Here is a 17,708-nt window from a genome sequence, read left to right as displayed (position 1 = left end):
ATTTTAATCATTGTTTTCTCACTCACTTTTTGACAAATGAAAGAGCCTCTGTTCAAAAGTTTGCACCACCGAATCTTCGTGGAAGTGGGCCTTCTCTACTTTCAAGGCCTTCATTTCCATTCAAATATCGCTCTGTCAAAAAACTTGGAGCTTTACTCCTCATCTCTTGTAATTCTCATTTCATCCCATCTTTGATCTTCTCAATCTTCTGCTTGTCGACTCTAATGGCTTCATCAATCCAACGAGGAGACTCCTTTTCTTCTTCCACTCGCCGGTGGGACTGCGATGTCTTCTTGAGCTTTAGAGGTAAAGATACCCGCTATGGTTTTACTGGCCATTTATATCATGCTTTGTGTGACAATGGTTTCAAGACCTTCATTGATGATGACCTCCCAAGAGGAGAACAAATTTCAGCGGAACTTCTCAAAGCTATCAAATTGGCTAGGATTTCAATTATTATATTCTCTCAAAACTACGCATTTTCGGCTTGGTGCTTGGATGAACTTGTCGAGATTCTTAACTGCAAGCAGAATGGACAATTCGTTGTACCTGTTTTTTACAAAGTGGATCCATCTAAAGTACGAAAGCAAGAAGGTAATTTTAAAGTAGCACTGGCTGAGCAAGAAATCAAGTTCAAGAATAACATAGAGAAGGTGCAAAGGTGGAAGGCAGCTCTAAAGGAAGCAGCTAGTTTGTCTGGATGGCATTATGAGGATGGGTATGTATCTAATAACTAATGTTATGTGCTTTTATGACTTTTAGATTTCTAATGGTTTTGTTACAACCACAAATGCCAAATATGAAAAATTTTGTATATTATGATTATCTCTTCAATTACTAAGTTAGTTAGGTTAGTAGAAATATAAGAATTTAATCATACTAATTAAAGAGTTTGTGCCAATCAAATTTAATTTACTATTGATTCATAAACTTATTTTTTAAGCATAATTTTAGATTACAAATACTTAAAAGTTAAATATTTAATTGATAACATAATTATTGATCATTAATTTGTAAAAATTTTGCAAACACAAAGGATATAAGAAAAAAATGTTATCTAATGGTAGACTTATCAAAATTTACATCTAATGAAAAGATATTGAATGAAGTTAAGCCATTGACTACAACCAAGTTTGTAGCAAAACTTTATCTACAAATATTTAATGTTAAAAAAAATAAAGTGGCTACTTTTAAGAGTTTTAGAGGTTAACCATATGATGCAAGAAAAATTATTAAAAGAGTAACATGAAATTAATCAAATTGAAGAGTGATGTATATTTGTGCAATCTAAATGGTATAAAAAAAAAAAAAAATTATATTACTCATATAGCTTTGCTCATACTTATTCATAGGAAGTCATCATAAAATTGATATTTTATCAACTAATTAAAACATTATCAATAAGTTTATAAGAAAAAAAAAAAAAACAAAAACAAAACATTATCAAGAAAGAATAATGTCATTAAGGAAATTTTATGTTAACAGCACCAATTAAAATTTTCTTTTTTGCCATTCGTTATTGCTTATTCTCCTAAGCGACTCAGGTCAACCCCAAAAATATTTTGAGTCGTGTTGAAAATTAATCTTGTGCGTTGAAACCTAGTCAATCTTGACAAAACATGCATCTTCTTGTGGGGTACAGGAATACTGCATTGTCCTTTTTTCTGAGTGTGTTAGGAATACATATACTATTTATGTTTTTTTTTTTTTTTCATCAAGTGATGGATACATGTCTAAAATGGAGTAATCCATTTACAAATTGACACTTATGCAAGTTATAACCCAAAATGTGTAAGTGTACGGTCCTAAAAGCACTCTATTTTAGTTTACAAAAGTACAACATGGTAGAACCTACTTGGTCCAGCTCTCTGTCCACTAGATCTAATTCTTGCCTACACATGGTTTTAAGAAGTCCAGCAAAATAAGAGACTTATTTATATTTGGGCAATTTCAAATAATATTTAAAAAAAAGTCATATCTAGTGCACAAAATTTTCACTTTTGTGGGATTAAAAAATAAGGCATTCTAACCCAAGTGTTGTTTGATTCAAGGCTCATCCACATAATCCTTTCAAAAACATTTCTCTAATTTTCTTAATCATTTCATTCAAAGCGTTATAAATGGATTTTCAACAGGCTTTTATCTCACCTAAGGTGAAGTTTCCATGCAACTACTTGCGAAAAGCCTAAAACAATTTCTTACTAGGGAAAAAATAGAATGAATCAAAATCAAAGTTTTGAATAAAGTGTAGAATGAGGCAGTTTGGATACGGTGGATAGTCACGGCGCGTTTTGCTTCCTGCGTTTTCTTTTTTTTTTTTTTTTTTTTTTTTTTTGCCGCAATTGTTGACATTTTGGGGACAAAATTTACTGTTCATGCACTGTTCACACACTGTTCATGCACTGTTCACACACTGTTCATGCACTGTTCACGTAATATTTAATATTAAAAGTGGGTCCCACGATACTATTTACACATTTAAAAATTATTTTGCTACAGTGTTTTCAGCAACAATCAATTTTTATCAACTTTCAGCAACAATAAGTGCTATCCAAACGGACCCAATGTCATTTCGGTTTGGGAAAGAAACAAAATATACCTTTTGAATACTTGATAATGTTAAAGTTTCTCCCACCATTTTTTTTAAATCCAAAATTTCTTGATTATTTAGTCAAGTATGGAAAGCCAAAATCTTATTCCAAAAAATATATAATTTTTTTTTTTTTGGGTCTTGGACCGTTGGTAATTGTGATGAAGAAAAATGAACTTTTTGAAAAGTGAAAAAATAATAAAATTTAAATAAAATAGGGTTCAAAATAGAAATTTTGATATATGTGAAAATAAAGAATTTAAAACAAAAAAAAAAGTGGATTTTCATCTTAAAATAAAGAGAAAATTTTTGGTAAAAATACTAATATCGTAAAGATTATAAATTAAAGGATAAAACTTATGTACAGTACTTAGGTGCTGTGTTGTTCTTTAGTTTCTCATCTTAAAATTCAGTCATATGACTTTTTTTTCACTGGATGAAAGTGTATTTTTTGTTAAACAAATTCATATAACTAAATTTTAAGATAAGAACTTAAAAAACAATTTAAGTTATACTGTAATTAAGTTTTGCCCTAAATTAAAAATCAAATAAACTTTCCATAAAAATAGTCGAAAACATGTACTCAAGGAGATGGTATATATTTTATGGATATTACTAACATTTGCTGTTAAAATATACAATAATAAATCATTTTATGAAAAAACAATTTAAGTTATACTGTAATTAAGTTTTACACTAAATTAAAAATCAAATAAACTCTCCCCATACAAATCCTAGAAAACATGTACGCAAGGAGATGGTATATATTTTATGGATATTACTAACATTTACCTTTAAAATGTACAATAATAAATCATTTTATGAAAATTTAAAAAAATTATAAATTTTTCAAAAATAAATTATTAATATATGGTCTCAAGACCCATGAATTTAGTTGGGAACTTCCCGTCCACACAAGGCCACCTGTATTTTGCCGTTATAGTGGCGCCAATTCTCACCTTTAACGTCCTTTCCACTTCGAGTTCAAACTCAGTACCCCGTCGATCCTAACATACGTTTGTACACCCGCCGTTCAAACTCAGCCACGTGGATACTAATCAGAAAATTTTTCTGCAGAATTGACGTGGCATCATTTCATTGGCTGTGAACATGGAGCACTATAATAATTGTACAAGGTAAGAAACACTTTGACTTGTCTTTTTATTATGTAATTTATTTCAACGTGAATGATTTGACACTTTTCTGAGGAAAGAAAAGTATTATATTTCGAACGTAAATAACATTTTTCTTTAACTTTCTCGAAAGGGATAGTCTGTCTTTGTGTTTGAGTTGGGTGACTTGTGTCTGAGAGAGAGAGAAAAGCAGCTTTGGTTTTTGAAGATAAATAAGCTCCTTGACAACCCTCTTTTCTGGGAAAGTTTTTGTTTGCTCATTTTCCTGGAAAAACTTAACCAAAATAAATAGACCCATTGACTTGTAACTTGTAACTCAGGTCAGTCTCTCTCTCTCTCTAATTTGCATTATTTGGATTTGATTGTGTGTTAATGTGCTGGATAGATAATATCTCTATGTTTTGTTGCTGAGTAAATTAAAAATGAGTAAAAATAAAAGAAAATGTAATATTGGAATTTATGTTTGTATGTTGTTTTGGTTTCTAAACAATGAAAATCTCAGCTTTGAGTATGCCATAAGAATTGGGTCCTGAGAAGTGAAAAGTTAAGGATATGGTCTTTTTTTTTTTTTTCGTTTTCTCTTGTTTTGCTGCATTTTCTCTTTGTCCTAATAGAGAGTATATTTCAGCAGGCTTCATTGTTTCTTACCCTTATCACGCTTATGAAATTTAGACCACACCATTTGAATTTACTTTTGCTGTTGTTGGTTCCCAAACGACATGTTTGGCTGCTGAGAAAAGGTAGGAAAAGAAAAGAAATTGAAATATGTGGGGCATTTTTTTTTCTTTTTGATATAAGACATAGGGTTCAACAACAACCTCAAGTCATAGTCCCAAAACCTTTGGGTCAGCTATGGATGCTCAACATGTAAATTAGGGCCAACCATATGTATTCTTTTTTGTCATGCTATTTTATTGAAATTCAGTCTCTGACACCTCCCTAATTGACATAAGACATTTGTTTCAAATTCAATACTTTGTTTTCTTCTATTTTCTTCACTATTTCTCAGCAACCAAATATGGGTAATTCTCATCTGTTTAACACATGATCATTGAGAATTAATACCTTAATGACTTAGTTTCTTTTCTAAATAGAAAATACTTATAGGAACTATGACCAGAGTTTAAATGGGTGTTTCTAATTGTTTTCCTACTAATTTGGTCAGGCATCTATCTTTCATGTTTGGAATGTGGTTGATGGAGCCGTTGGCAATTGTTTATAAAATTTCCTGAGTAATAAGATGGCAACAGGAGTGATTATTAGAACCACACCAATTCCAGTATCTGACTTATTCTCCCAGACTGTCCTGGCAATATCTGATACAGTAAATGCAGCCAAGGGTGTTCTCATTCAGAAGGAAAATTTCAAGAAATTCTCAACATACTTGGAGATATTAAAAGAGTTATTGGAGCAAAATGTAGACCATTCCAAGAGCTTAGAAAATGCTCTGCAAACTATCAACCGAGAGATTAAAGTTGCTAAGCAGCTAGCACTTGAATGCTGTAAAAGAAATAGGATATATATCCTAATCACTTGCCGGAAGATTGTTAAGCTTTTAGAGGGCAGTACTAAAGAGATTGGTAGGGCGCTAAGCCTCATTCCTTTGACATCTTTGGATGTTTCATTGGATATAAAAAACCGGGTTATCAAGCTGTCTAAGGATATGTTAGATGCAGTGTATTGGGTAACTGCAGCGGAGGATGAAGTTATAAAAAAGATTGACTTAGGAATACAAGGGAGGAACTTTGATCGGTCATGTGCAAATCATTTGTTAGTTCATATTGCTGAGGCTATTGGGATATCCCCAGAGCAGTCTGAATTGAAGAAAGAATTTGAAGAATTCAAAAGGGAAGTTGAAGATGCAACTCTGAGAAAAGACTTGGCAGAAGATGTACAAATGGAACAGATCATTACATTGCTTGAAAAGGCTGATGCCACAACATCTCTTGATGAAAAAAAAAAGAACTATATTGAGAAGCGAAATGCTTTAGGTAGGCAACCATTGGAACCTCTCCAGTCTTTTTATTGCCCCATCACTCAGGCTGTTATGGTTGACCCTGTGGAAACTTCCTCAGGTCGGACCTTCGAAAGGAGTGCCATAGAGAAGTGCTTTGCTGAAGGGAACAAGCTTTGTCCCTTGACCATGGTTCCCTTGAACACTTCAGTTATCCGGCCCAACAAAACTCTTCGAGAATCAATAGAAGAATGGAGGGAAAGGAATAACATCATTAACATTGTCTCTATTAAACCCACACTCCAGTCAAGTGAAGAGACAGAAATGCTTCAGTCATTAAGCAAACTGCGGGATATATGTACAGAAAGAGAGTTGCATCGGGAATGGATGACAATGGAGGACTACATTCCAGTTCTAGTTGGACTTCTCAGTGCAAAAAATCGTGAAATAAGAAAGCACGCTCTGTTCATCTTATTTATGCTTGCAAAGGACAGTGATGACAATAAGGTACCTTCAAACTCCTGTTTTCATTTCTATTTTTTAAGAGGCTAAGCGGTTAATCTAATCTTCAAGCTATAGTACTTTATCTGGTGAAGTAGATATGCGTGATTTCTTTTGAATGCTTCGTTTTAAGAATTCAAAATGTGTGATTACAATACATAGCTTTTTTACTTATGGATATAGGCTGACCTTATTTTTATCAGTTGGTGATGGAAGGGACAGTTAAATATTAAATGAATCATGCTTTTTGGCAGGAAAGAATCTCGAAAGTGGATAATGCACTTGAATCCATTGTTCGCTCACTAGCACGCCAAATTGATGAAGGCAAGTTAGCATTGCAGTTGTTACTTGAACTGTCCAGAAGTAATGTGGTACGAGATTCAATTGGATCAGTTCACGGCTGCATACTTCTCCTGGTGACCATGTTAAGTAGTGATGATATTCAAGCTGCCAAAGATGCCCAAGAGCTTCTGGAGAATTTGTCTTCCCTTGATCAGAATGTTATAGAGATGGCCAAAGCAAATCATTTTAAACCTTTGTTACAGCTTCTTTCTTCAGGTATGCTGGAACTCCAGTCAGGTTGTTAGATTTTTTGGTGTATGGTTAAAATAATAAAATTTGACCAGAATTAATTACTTTGGGAGTTATGGAATTACTTTTTAAGTGAATGTGCTAATTATATCTAGTTTAATTTTTATCTTTGAGTATTATTCTGATAGTCTTTTGTGCAAAAAGAGAGCAACCTTCAGTGATATTCACACTATAAAACTATGTATCACAGGGTATTTATGGAAAAACCCAGCCTAACCTCATTTTAATCCTAGTAGTACTAGGTTACTTGTCGTGCAACTAGTTTGGGACCGAATACAACTAGCATCCCCCCTCAAATTCAAGGTGGCAAATCTGAGACTAGCTTGAGTTTGGGGAGAAGCATGCAAAAAAGTGACTAGGAGCAAGGGACTTAGTGAAAATGTCGGCATGTTGTTCATTAGAATAGACAGATTAGAGTTGGAGAAGGTTGTGAAGGAGATGATGATGGATGAAGCAACAATCGATCTTAATATGTTTTTTCTATTCATGGAAGACATCATTGTGGATGGATAGCACTCTGATTATCAAAATAAATAAAAGTGTTAATAAAGAATCTCTTTCCTTGAGAGAAGAGAGTGCAACCAAGTGAGCTCAGCAGTTGTGTCAGTAAGAGCATGGTATTCAGCCTCAATACTAGAGCTCTAGCAACAAGAAGTTGCATTTTACTTAGCCAAGAAATCAATGCATCATCTTGCAAAAAGCAATATCCAATGGTGGAACAACTATGAATGGAATCACATGCCCGATCACCATTAGAATAGGCATGCAATATGGAATTACTTGTTAGAAATTGACACTAACTCTCTTGTCTCTAGAAATTTCTAGAGTTTCACTCAATTTGCTTCTCTTCGGAATTTTCTAGAAACTTCTAAAACTTCTCACACAATCTCTCTTTCTAGAAATTTCTCTCTAATTCCGGAAATTTCTCTCACTCTCTTTCCGGAATTCTCTCCAAGATAGTTCTTATATTTTCTCTAGAAGCTTCCTTGCACTAATGAATTTTAGCCACATGTTTATAAAATAGTCTAGAAGGTTGGAGAATGGCATTCATTTAATGCCAATAAAAAGCAAGATGCTAGAAGCTTCAAGTTGGTTTCCTAACCAACATACACCTAGTATAAATAGATGTGGTGGTATGTGAAGTAGTGTGTGTGAGACTAGTGAGAGGTGTGAAGTGAAAGCACCAAGTGAGAGAGGTGTGAAGTTGTATGAGGTGAAGTGTGTGCCATAGGTAGCAAGTGTGTAGAGTGAAATAGAGTCAAGAGCTAGTGTGTGTAGGTGTCTAGAAGTGAGGTGCGTGCAAGTGTATTTGGTGAGTAAGTGCCGTGTTTGCAGTGCACTAGTGTTAGTGAGTCAAGCATTGGTGCTTGTAAAATGTTGTAATTGCACTAGTGTATTTAATAAAAGCTCTCTTATTCAGTCTTTGTTCAACAATCTAGTGTCAGAGCTTCCTGTAACTCAACATTACTGGTCGAAGGGAAGAAAAGTCCATGAAAGTGTGTCCTTGAGATAGCGCAAGATGTAGAGAACAATACTTGAAGTGAACAGGGTGTAGAGAATATATAAATTGACTGAGGATGTGTACAGCATGAGAAATATCAGGACAAGTAACAGTTAAGCACACAAGACTAGTAACTAATTGCTTGTAGAGAGTAGCACCATGAAGAGACTCATCGTTTGTGGCATGAAGCTTGATATTGTAGTCAAGAGGCACGTTAGCAAGTTTGCAATTAGTGAGACTCGCATGAGAGGTGAGAACAGAGGCATGTTTTGCTGGAGAGAGATAATAGCTGTCATCAAAGGAAGCGACCTTCAGATCAATAAGTAGCTGAGAGTGCCCAACTCCTTCATTTTGAATTGGTGACTGAGTGATCAATTTAGTTCCTCAATCCCTACAAGGTCATCTCCAATAATAACAATGTCATCAGCATGTAATAGCAATTGACTAACACTGGTATTTGTGAGATGAAGAAAGAAGGCAGAGTCATTAAGACTGCTGTTAAATTATAGCACTAAATTTGGCAAACCAGGCTTGGGGGGCTTGTGAGGCCACAAAGGACTTTGTAGAAGTGACAAACAGTGTGCGGTTGGTGATTATAGCCAGGAGGCTGCATGTCCACTATACCATCAGACCAAGTTTCAATCTTCTAAACTCATTTACAATCAACTGTAGACTTTTCTGGAGGCAAAAATGAGACCCAAAATATAATTCCATGTGAAAAGAGAGTAAAATTCATTGATATTGTACATCAAAGGGTATTTATAGAAAACCTAGCCCAATCCTATTCTAATCCTAATTGGACTAGGTTATTTGACCTGCAAGTATAGATTTTCAAAGGCTTGGGCTTTACAATAAACTTGGGCCCTAATTCATTTAACATTGTGCCTTTGGAGCAAGATCACTGACTTAAGGAAAATTTCATATTTCTGAACTTTGGAGTCATTCTATGTCATCATCTGGAACCCTTTTCTTCAATTAACTCTATGAAGTGACTTGTATGAGCAAGAAATGCAAATATAAAAGAATATATTTTTAAATTGGTCTTTATTTAATTATTTTACTCTAAAGCCTGTGGAAAAAATCACATAAAATTAAAAGAAATTTGCAAAAGGTCCTTAAGAGATTAGGACAAGAGACACAAACTAAAATGCAGGCTAAAGACAGTGAAGGCAGGAAAAGTGTGTCCACAGTTGATGTTTCCTATTTTTTTTGGTAAAATGTCCTTACTTGTAGGTTATCCTTTCTGAAGTTCAATATAAAATACTTCCACACTTGAAGAGAATTGATATTATGAAAATATATTCATGTGGTAATTGTATGAAGCTTTTATTTGGACTTTGATTCTAGCATATGCAAATGTCTACGAGGTTGGATATTGGTTTACAACTTGTTACAACTGGCTTAACTTGTATATTGTAACCAGGAAAGTCTTAAATTTGTTACTACTAAGTTATGGTTTGATGACTGCCTTGATGCAGGACGTGAGAATGTTAGATTGATCATGGCTGAAACTTTTTCAGAAATTGAATTGACCGATCACTATAAATTGTCCATAGTTAAAGATGGGGCATTGAGCCCCCTTCTTCAAATGCTTTCACATGGTGAGTTAGAGATGAAGAAAGTGGCTGTTAAAGCTCTTCTGCAGCTCTCAGACTTGCCACAAAATGGCCTCCAGATGATCAAAGAAGGTGCAGTTGGGCCACTATTTGAACTTCTGTATCGTCATAGTTTATCATCACCACCTCTACGTGAGCAGGTAGCCGCCACAATCATGCACCTCGCAATATCAACCACTCTCCAAGAAGCTGATCAGGAGCAGATTTTGTTGTTAGAATCTGAGGAAGATATTTTTAAGCTCTTTTCACTTGTATCATTAACAGGACCAGACATACAAAGAAGCATTCTCCATACCTTTCAAGCACTGTGCCATTCTCCCAATGGTTTAGACATCAGGACGAAGTTGAGGCAGGTAATTGTTAAACTCCTAGGATCCTATTGGGAAACTAAAAAGGATTACAACAAAAACAGCCTAAACACGATGTTCACATTTTTTTTGTTGAACTAAAATTTTATTTTACATATAAGTTGATTTCTCTTGTATCTCCCCGTTTATTGTGGTCCCTTCTATTAGTCGAGGAATTTTTTCACTTTACCATCTCAGATGAAATCATGCTTATCCTTCTTGATTGATTTTATAATTTCTAACGGAAGTGATTAGTTGGAAGCAACCACTAACTGGCACGTCTATAATTCCCAGCTCTCTGCAGTTCAAGTATTGGTTCAGTTATGTGAGGTGGATAACCATACTATACGGGAAAATGCTGTAAAGTTGTTCCATTGCTTGATAGAAGATGGAGATGAAAAAACCTTTTTGGAGCATGTGGGTCAGAGATGCATTGAGACATTGCTCAGGATAATCAAAACTGCCAATGATGTAGAAGAGATTGCTGCTGCAATGGGTATTATCTCTAAACTTCCTGTGGACCCACAGCTCAAACTCAATCAGTGGCTTATAGATGCTGAGGCAGTTCATACCATATTTGAGTGTCTGACTGATGGAAATAAAAATGCCTTACACAATAGGCAGGTAATAGAGAATGCTGTTGGAGCTCTCTGTCGTTTTACTGTCTCAACAAAACAGGAATGGCAGAAGATAGTAGCTGAAGCTGGCCTTATCCCTGTGCTGGTACATATGCTGGTTTCTGGAACTGCTTTGACAAAACAAAATGCAGCCATTTCACTTAAGCAGTTTTCACAAAGTTCAGTTAGCTTGAGCAAGCCAATGAAGAAGCGTGGGATTTTCCAGTGTTGCTTGGCTGCACCTGAAACTGGCTGTCCTGTACACTTAGGAATCTGTACAGTTGAGTCTTCATTTTGCATTTTACAGGCCAATGCGCTGGAACCTCTTGTGAGGATGCTTGCGGAGCCTGATCTCGGACCCTGTGAGGCTTCCTTAGACGCACTGTTGACACTGATAGATGATGAAAGGTTGCAGAGGGGCAGTAAAGTGCTAGCTGAAGCAAATGCCATTGTTCCAATTATAAAATTATTGAGTTCACCTTATGAAATATTGCAGGAGAAATCCCTTACTGCTTTAGAAAGAATTTTTCGGTTGGTGGAGTTCAAGCTAAAATATGGAACTTCAGCACAAATGCCATTGGTAGAAATTGCTCAGAGGAAAAATAGTCATATGAAATCTCTGGCTGCCAGGGTACTTGCTCAGTTGAATGTGCTTGGTCAACAGTCTTCATTTTTTTGATTGATGACATTATTCATTTATTATACATGAATCATGTTGATCAATTATCCGAAGGTTGTAATATAAGATGGGAGGAATACAGCATAAGATATGGTGAAGTCTTTTTCTTGAGATTTCAATGAGAATTTTCCTCAACAGTTACAGAAAAGGCTGAACTAAATTCACTCACATAGAAGTTTAAGCTTTTAGGTGTCAAAGCTAGTAAACAGGCATATATACGAATGGATTTTTTTCGTTTTTCTTTTTTCTTTTTTGGAACTGAATTCAGATCAATTTTCAGAAGACAACAACTTTGCACTAAACCTCACCGTTTTTCTTGCTAACTGTTTTGTTGTAGAAAATAATTAATTTAGTAATAGCTACGTGGCACAGTAAAGAATACTCTAGGAGTAGTTTACCAAAAAAAAGAATACTCTACGAGTAGTCTCCTTTCACATAATAATAAGTCTCACTTAATAAATTTATGGTGAAACTCGCTATGCATTTATGATATTTTCTATAATTTTTCCGTGACACAAAGGGAATACAACAGCTGTCCATGTGTTTAAAATGAGTCAAATACATAATTACCATGTGCCAAATGGAGTGGCAGCCATATATTGGCTGATCAAACAACTATAAAGAAGCAGAAATATGAATAAAATGAAGTTAGACTCGCAATTCGATAACTGTCAAAAATCAGTAAAAGAATTTCAAGATATCAAGACAGGTGTCCCAAAGAATCAAGATGTGTGCAACACGTGATTTATATCAACCACCAACAACCATCAAAGTCTCAAGTATAAATAAGGCTCGCAACATTGATATCCTTCTTAATGTGCGCGACACGTGATATTTATCAACCACCAACAACCATCAAAGTCTCAAGTATAAATAAGGCTCGCATTTTAGGGGGATCAAATCATCAAACATTGATATCCTTCTTGTTTATTCTTATAATTTCTCTTTTAGATTTTAATTAGCCTGTAAATACAACTTTCTTTCCAATATTTAATCTTTTATGCAAGTAGTTTGTCTTATTGAATTTATTTTCTTATAGTGTAGATCTTATCTATTCAACAATGGATTTGTTTGATTCAAAGTCTGCACTTATTCATAGTTAAAGTTGACGAGGTTAAAGTAACTTAGCCTCGAAAAGTTTAATTCCACATACTACAACCGTTGAATTTACTCTTTACTTGTATAACTTGCTAAAGCACTCTTCATTGAGGTATTTTTGGCCCCAGAGCCCTTAAACATGAAATTAGATAGCATTCTCAAGATTGACCAAGAAGTAGCCTCGAAGCTAACTTAGATATATATATATATATATATAAATAGAATTTCAACCTATGATGTGCTCTTTATCATCACACCTCAGGTATAATAATATTCCCAAACTTCTATAAATAATAATAATAATAATATTCCAAAATTAAACTTGGTGACATTAACAGGAACTAGCGACAATAAAATTGTGAGTTCACCAATTTTTTTATTTTAAATGACAAAAAAAAAGCATTATGATTCAACTATCCTAATCCAGTAATATTCCCATCATAATTTTTATTATAAAAAAATTTAAAAAAAATAAAAGAAAACCATTTTACTCATCGTTGAGTATGAATAATAGATAATATTCTAATTATATAACCTGCTTACATAACACAAGAAACAAAAGCAATTGGACAGTGACAATGAAAGAGAATGGTATCACTACATTGAAAAGCAAAACATCTATCATATATCCAAACCTAAAACAAACATTAAAAGAGTATGTATTTTTAAAACCCATAATTATTTACAAGAAATGGTTCAATAAAACTAAAGTCAATCAATGATATGATTTTAAGAAAAAACTGGGCAACCATCAACAGCAATCCCCTTTGCAGTTGGGCAAGAAGCTAAGGGGCAACCTTCCCCATTGTTTCCCCACCATTGAATTTGCTTGGCACCCAAGGCAAGGAACAACAAAACAGTCATGAAAGCAGTTCCAGCATCAAGACCACCAGAGAGGACATAATTGTAACGCTTCCACATGTCTGGTTTGTATTTGAACACCACATATCCAGAGAGAAACCCAACAATGATCCAACTGGTGAAGCTTACCGCGCTAGCTGGGGGCATCATTGATGTGGCACCCAACAGCACTGGCATGTGAATCAATCGGATCCAATTTTGCTTTGGGAATGCCTTGTGTGCAAGCCAAACTAAGAGAGGTGCAATTGCTCCACCAAGAAAGAACCAATTGATATTTCCATATTCGCCAAGGTCTCCAAAGATTCTACGAGGTCCAACAAGTCCCCAAATGACGGATGCATCAAAGAAGACATGGTCCATTGGACAAGTCCAGGGGCTATCCTTAGGCAACATGGAGGTGTCGCAGAGGTGAGGAATGGTTTCCATCAGCCACCATGCAGTTCCTGTGTATACTATTACTGCTAAGATTGTCCCTACTACCTAAAAATGCCACCAAATTTAGTTATGGAATATTGTTATTACTCCTACAATGTACTCATATATATATATTAATGAATTTGCGAAACTAAGAAAACAAAACTGACCTGTGCCATAAACATTGATCTTGGTGGAATTTTCATGTAGTGGCCAAGCTTAAAGTCTGCCAAAAAGTTTAGACCTTGATTCATGCTGATGTATCCGTACACCTTGAAGCACATGTTAGCAACGGGGCGCTCTGGATACATGTACCCAATAACGTATTCTGTTATAATGTTCAAACCCGGTGTCTGTTTTACCAGAGATTAAAATTTAGTAGATTTTTTTTTTTTAATTAAAAAAAAAAAAGCTAAAATCGTCAGTAAAGTTTAATATATCTACCTGGTTTGTGGTGGCACTGATAATACCAATTGGGAGAGTGAAGAAAACGGCAATGGCACAAGCTAGAAGTACACCCCACCAAGGCAATTGAAGTGACTCGTTGTAATACTCGCATGCAAACATTATAAGACCAATGTTAACGACAAGGATGACAAGAAACCACCACATGGGAACTTTTTTATACTTCTTCATAAGCTTGGTATGTATATCAATTTTTGTTTTCCCTCCAAAGGCGCTTTTGCTTTGCTTCCATAGATCTCTGTATGTGAGAAGTGAAAATGAACTTAGCTTCCAGAAAACTCTTACCAGAGCTTATATTGCCAAAAACTGGCATTTTGCACCAAATAGAATTTATTTTACAGAGACTACTGATATCAAGAGGAATTTAAAGAAGGGAAATCCAGTGAGTTGAAAATAGCAAAACATCTGTAGTAGAAGGATGGTTAACAAAAGTTGGAACAACAATTAATTTACCATTAACGCAAACTTGCTGCAGTCAATATTTAAGAAGAAAAAAAAAGATCAGAGAGAACAAGCAGAAATGAACCCTTTTTTCCTTGGTTAAAGAAGCATAAGAAATTTAAGAATGAAAAAGATGTGTATTCTGTTGCTACAACGTGTGATTCTTTTTGTGCATTATCTGTTTTGTTTTTTACTTATTAACACAATTAGCAATTCCTAAAAGGACAGTGAAGTTTCATCATTCATGGAATGCTTTAAGTTATGCTTACCTTCCACTGAAAAGGAGAACATGCACAAGAGTAGCACCAAGTGTAGCAAATCCAAGTCCGTATGTCATTGCAAAAAATGTGCTTAGATGAACAGGCCCCATCTGTGCATAAGTAGCACGATCAAGATGAAAATGGGAATTAATGATGCTCAAAATGTCATATTCTGAACCATTTGTTGTGTAAAGGCCGTTAGAATATATTGGGAAGGTCTTGGCATTGTAGACATTGAACCAGTATGTGATGGGTGTCATCACATACATTACAAGGAAGAATCCCACAGCAACATTGGCAGTGGCAAACCATGGACTAGCTAGAGGACTACCAAGGTATGAGGAAATTGTAGGCCAATCAATACCAAAGGAACCAATTCCGAGGCCTTGTAAGCCAGAACCCAATTGATGGACAAGAACAGACTTAGGAGCGATCCAGCAAACCCAAGAGAAAGATGTTATCATGACGAAAAGATAGCCTGGAAAGACACAGTAAGCAAAGCTACAGATCAGGACTATGAGAAAGAATTGGGTACATGTCACGCTGCCTTTAGGCCTTTTTTCCTTCTCATGTAGAGCCCTGTAATGGTGATATTACATCCATCAAGATACAGCAATTTTATGAATATGAATGTACCTATTCATTGATTATGATTACCAAATATCACAAAAGTACAGTTACCTGAACAATGCAACCTGAACAAGGTTAGATGGCCACCACATTTCCCCTGGCTCTACCAGATATTTTCGGAAAAGACCCGCCCAACTGAACCCTAACACCTACAGTTTAAACAAGAGAGCTACAACATTAGACTTTGATTGTTTTTATAAGTAATCCATTGCACACTTCTATATACCAACATTGGACAATTTATTTTTTGTTGAAAATATATGAAGGATTTGAAATTTTCAAATTAACATTTTAATAGCCATTATCACAATAAAATCAAATTTACATAAATAACATATTTATTTTGACATTTGCATTTGATATCTGGAAAGTGAGTTGATAGCAAACAACTTATGGACAGATATTGCAACTTAAATCACAAGAACAAAATTCTTCATCCCAAAGGATCCCATGTTTATTTAACTTTTTCATCATACTGAGTATCCTACAATTACCCTCAAAATCAACGATAGCTAAAGTATTACATGATAGAGTTTCCAAGATTCTCTTCCTGACAAATTATTGAGTGCCAAATTATATTATTGTTCCAGATCTGTTCTTTTAAATTTTCAAATTAGGCTGGAAGCATGTGCTAAAATTCCCACTTTAATTCTAATGTCCCAGAAATCATAAAACATTACAACACTCAAATATTCCACAATCCAGTATGTAAATCATCAAATAACCATTAAAAATCCTTCCTTTAATTCTTTGAAAAAAAAAAAACAAAAACAAAAACAGAAAAAACAAAATCAAATTTAGAAATAAAGGAATAAAACCTGTGTTGTTAACATAACAATGAAGGCTGGAAGAAGTGTGAGGCTCCTCTTGTAATAGAGCCTAACTGCAGACAATATATGAGCAGCATAAACTGTGCCAGCACCCGAGTTTGCAAAGATTGTGATCAAAACATGTTCCTTGATGTTAAAAGGCCCTGGATTCATTGTAAACTCAAACCGTGTACCCTTAAAGAAAGCATCTTTTGGCAACACCTTGGCCATGAAGTGTCCTATGGGTACCACAGCAATCTGGGCAGATATTGAACTCACTGTCAATGGCATTTTTCTGTACCAAAAGAACTGGTTCACAAAAGACAGTATGACACATGCAGCAACACCCAGAACCCACATCCTGAATGTCACTGCAGGCATGGTAGGATCATCAGTTTTGGGCACTGTTAAGTCCACTTGTTTTATGGGACACTCTTCCTTAACCTCCAAGGAATCATCCTCGATCCCATCAAACACTTCACCCATGATTTTATTGAGCAAAACTTCAATGTATGTGTGATTACTGATTTTTAGAGTAAACAGCACAAATAACTGAGAAGAATGTGAGGAGTCAAATAGCAATCGACAATGTGCATGTAGGCCTGGTGTCTATATATAAGGAGAGATTCAGAGGGAGAGTCAGTTTCAAAATAGAATCCGAATCCTAACAAACATAGAATCCTTTTCTTTTATTCTTTTCCTTTTTGTGTTTTAGATAAAAACAAACACACTACTTTTTTTTCTTTTCCTTTTTGTGTTTTAGATAAAAACAAACACAGTAATTCTAACCCTTGGTAATTCAGTACTAACCCGTAAAACTCGACTAAGTCTATGATTCTAAAAGATTCTAAAAAATGTGTAAAACTAATCAGTACCCAACAACCTTTTTGACCATCTATTTCAGATAAAATTATTAGCTACATCAGAATTCAGATGGTATTTCTTTCCCTTTTTTTTTTTTTTCAGAATTTCAACCTATTTATTATCATACCAAGACATCAATCGGTTTTTGAATTTAGATGATTTTTTTATCCTTTTTTTTTATAGAGTTTCAATTTATTTATCATCAGACCAAGATACTAATCAATTTTTAGTATTTTGAGTTTAAATGGTATTTTTTTTCTTTTTTTTAGAGAGTTTCAATTTATTTACCATCGGACCAAGACACCAATCAATTTTTTATGTAAGTGGAGATTGAATT

General features: G+C 34.7%; 3 protein-coding genes across 3 annotated transcripts; 2 read left to right on the top strand and 1 right to left on the bottom strand.

Annotated features, from left to right (window-relative positions):
* The first annotated feature begins 224 nt into the window (after nt 1–224).
* Nucleotides 225–737, top strand: LOC136063238 (disease resistance protein RUN1-like). Its single transcript, XM_065763285.1, has one exon. The coding sequence runs from the start codon at nt 225–227 to the stop codon at nt 735–737; it is 513 nt and encodes a 170-aa protein (XP_065619357.1).
* Nucleotides 738–3,809: 3,072 nt separating this feature from the next.
* Nucleotides 3,810–11,677, top strand: LOC112023720 (U-box domain-containing protein 44). The gene is made up of 5 exons (XM_024056345.2): nt 3,810–4,043; nt 4,889–6,184; nt 6,433–6,736; nt 9,749–10,239; nt 10,528–11,677. The coding sequence occupies exons 2-5, from the start codon at nt 4,964–4,966 to the stop codon at nt 11,527–11,529; spliced, it is 3,018 nt and encodes a 1,005-aa protein (XP_023912113.1). The 5' UTR covers nt 3,810–4,043; nt 4,889–4,963; the 3' UTR covers nt 11,530–11,677.
* Nucleotides 11,678–13,206: 1,529 nt separating this feature from the next.
* On the bottom strand, nt 13,207–17,122 carry LOC112023704 (oligopeptide transporter 6). The gene is made up of 6 exons (XM_024056327.2): nt 16,517–17,122; nt 15,750–15,847; nt 15,078–15,647; nt 14,347–14,605; nt 14,073–14,255; nt 13,207–13,968 (listed from the first exon to the last, which is right to left on the bottom strand). Exons 1-6 carry the CDS (start codon nt 16,991–16,993, stop codon nt 13,357–13,359), a joined length of 2,199 nt encoding a protein of 732 aa, XP_023912095.1. The 5' UTR covers nt 16,994–17,122; the 3' UTR covers nt 13,207–13,356.
* Nucleotides 17,123–17,708: the final 586 nt, after the last annotated feature.

Source organism: Quercus suber, unplaced genomic scaffold (assembly GCF_002906115.3).
Source record: "Quercus suber isolate HL8 unplaced genomic scaffold, Cork oak 2.0 scaffold_502, whole genome shotgun sequence".
NCBI classification, from domain to species: Eukaryota; Viridiplantae; Streptophyta; class Magnoliopsida; order Fagales; family Fagaceae; genus Quercus; species Quercus suber.
The sequence above is the reverse complement of the archived record's forward strand: the minus strand, read 5'-3'. Positions and strand labels throughout refer to the sequence as shown.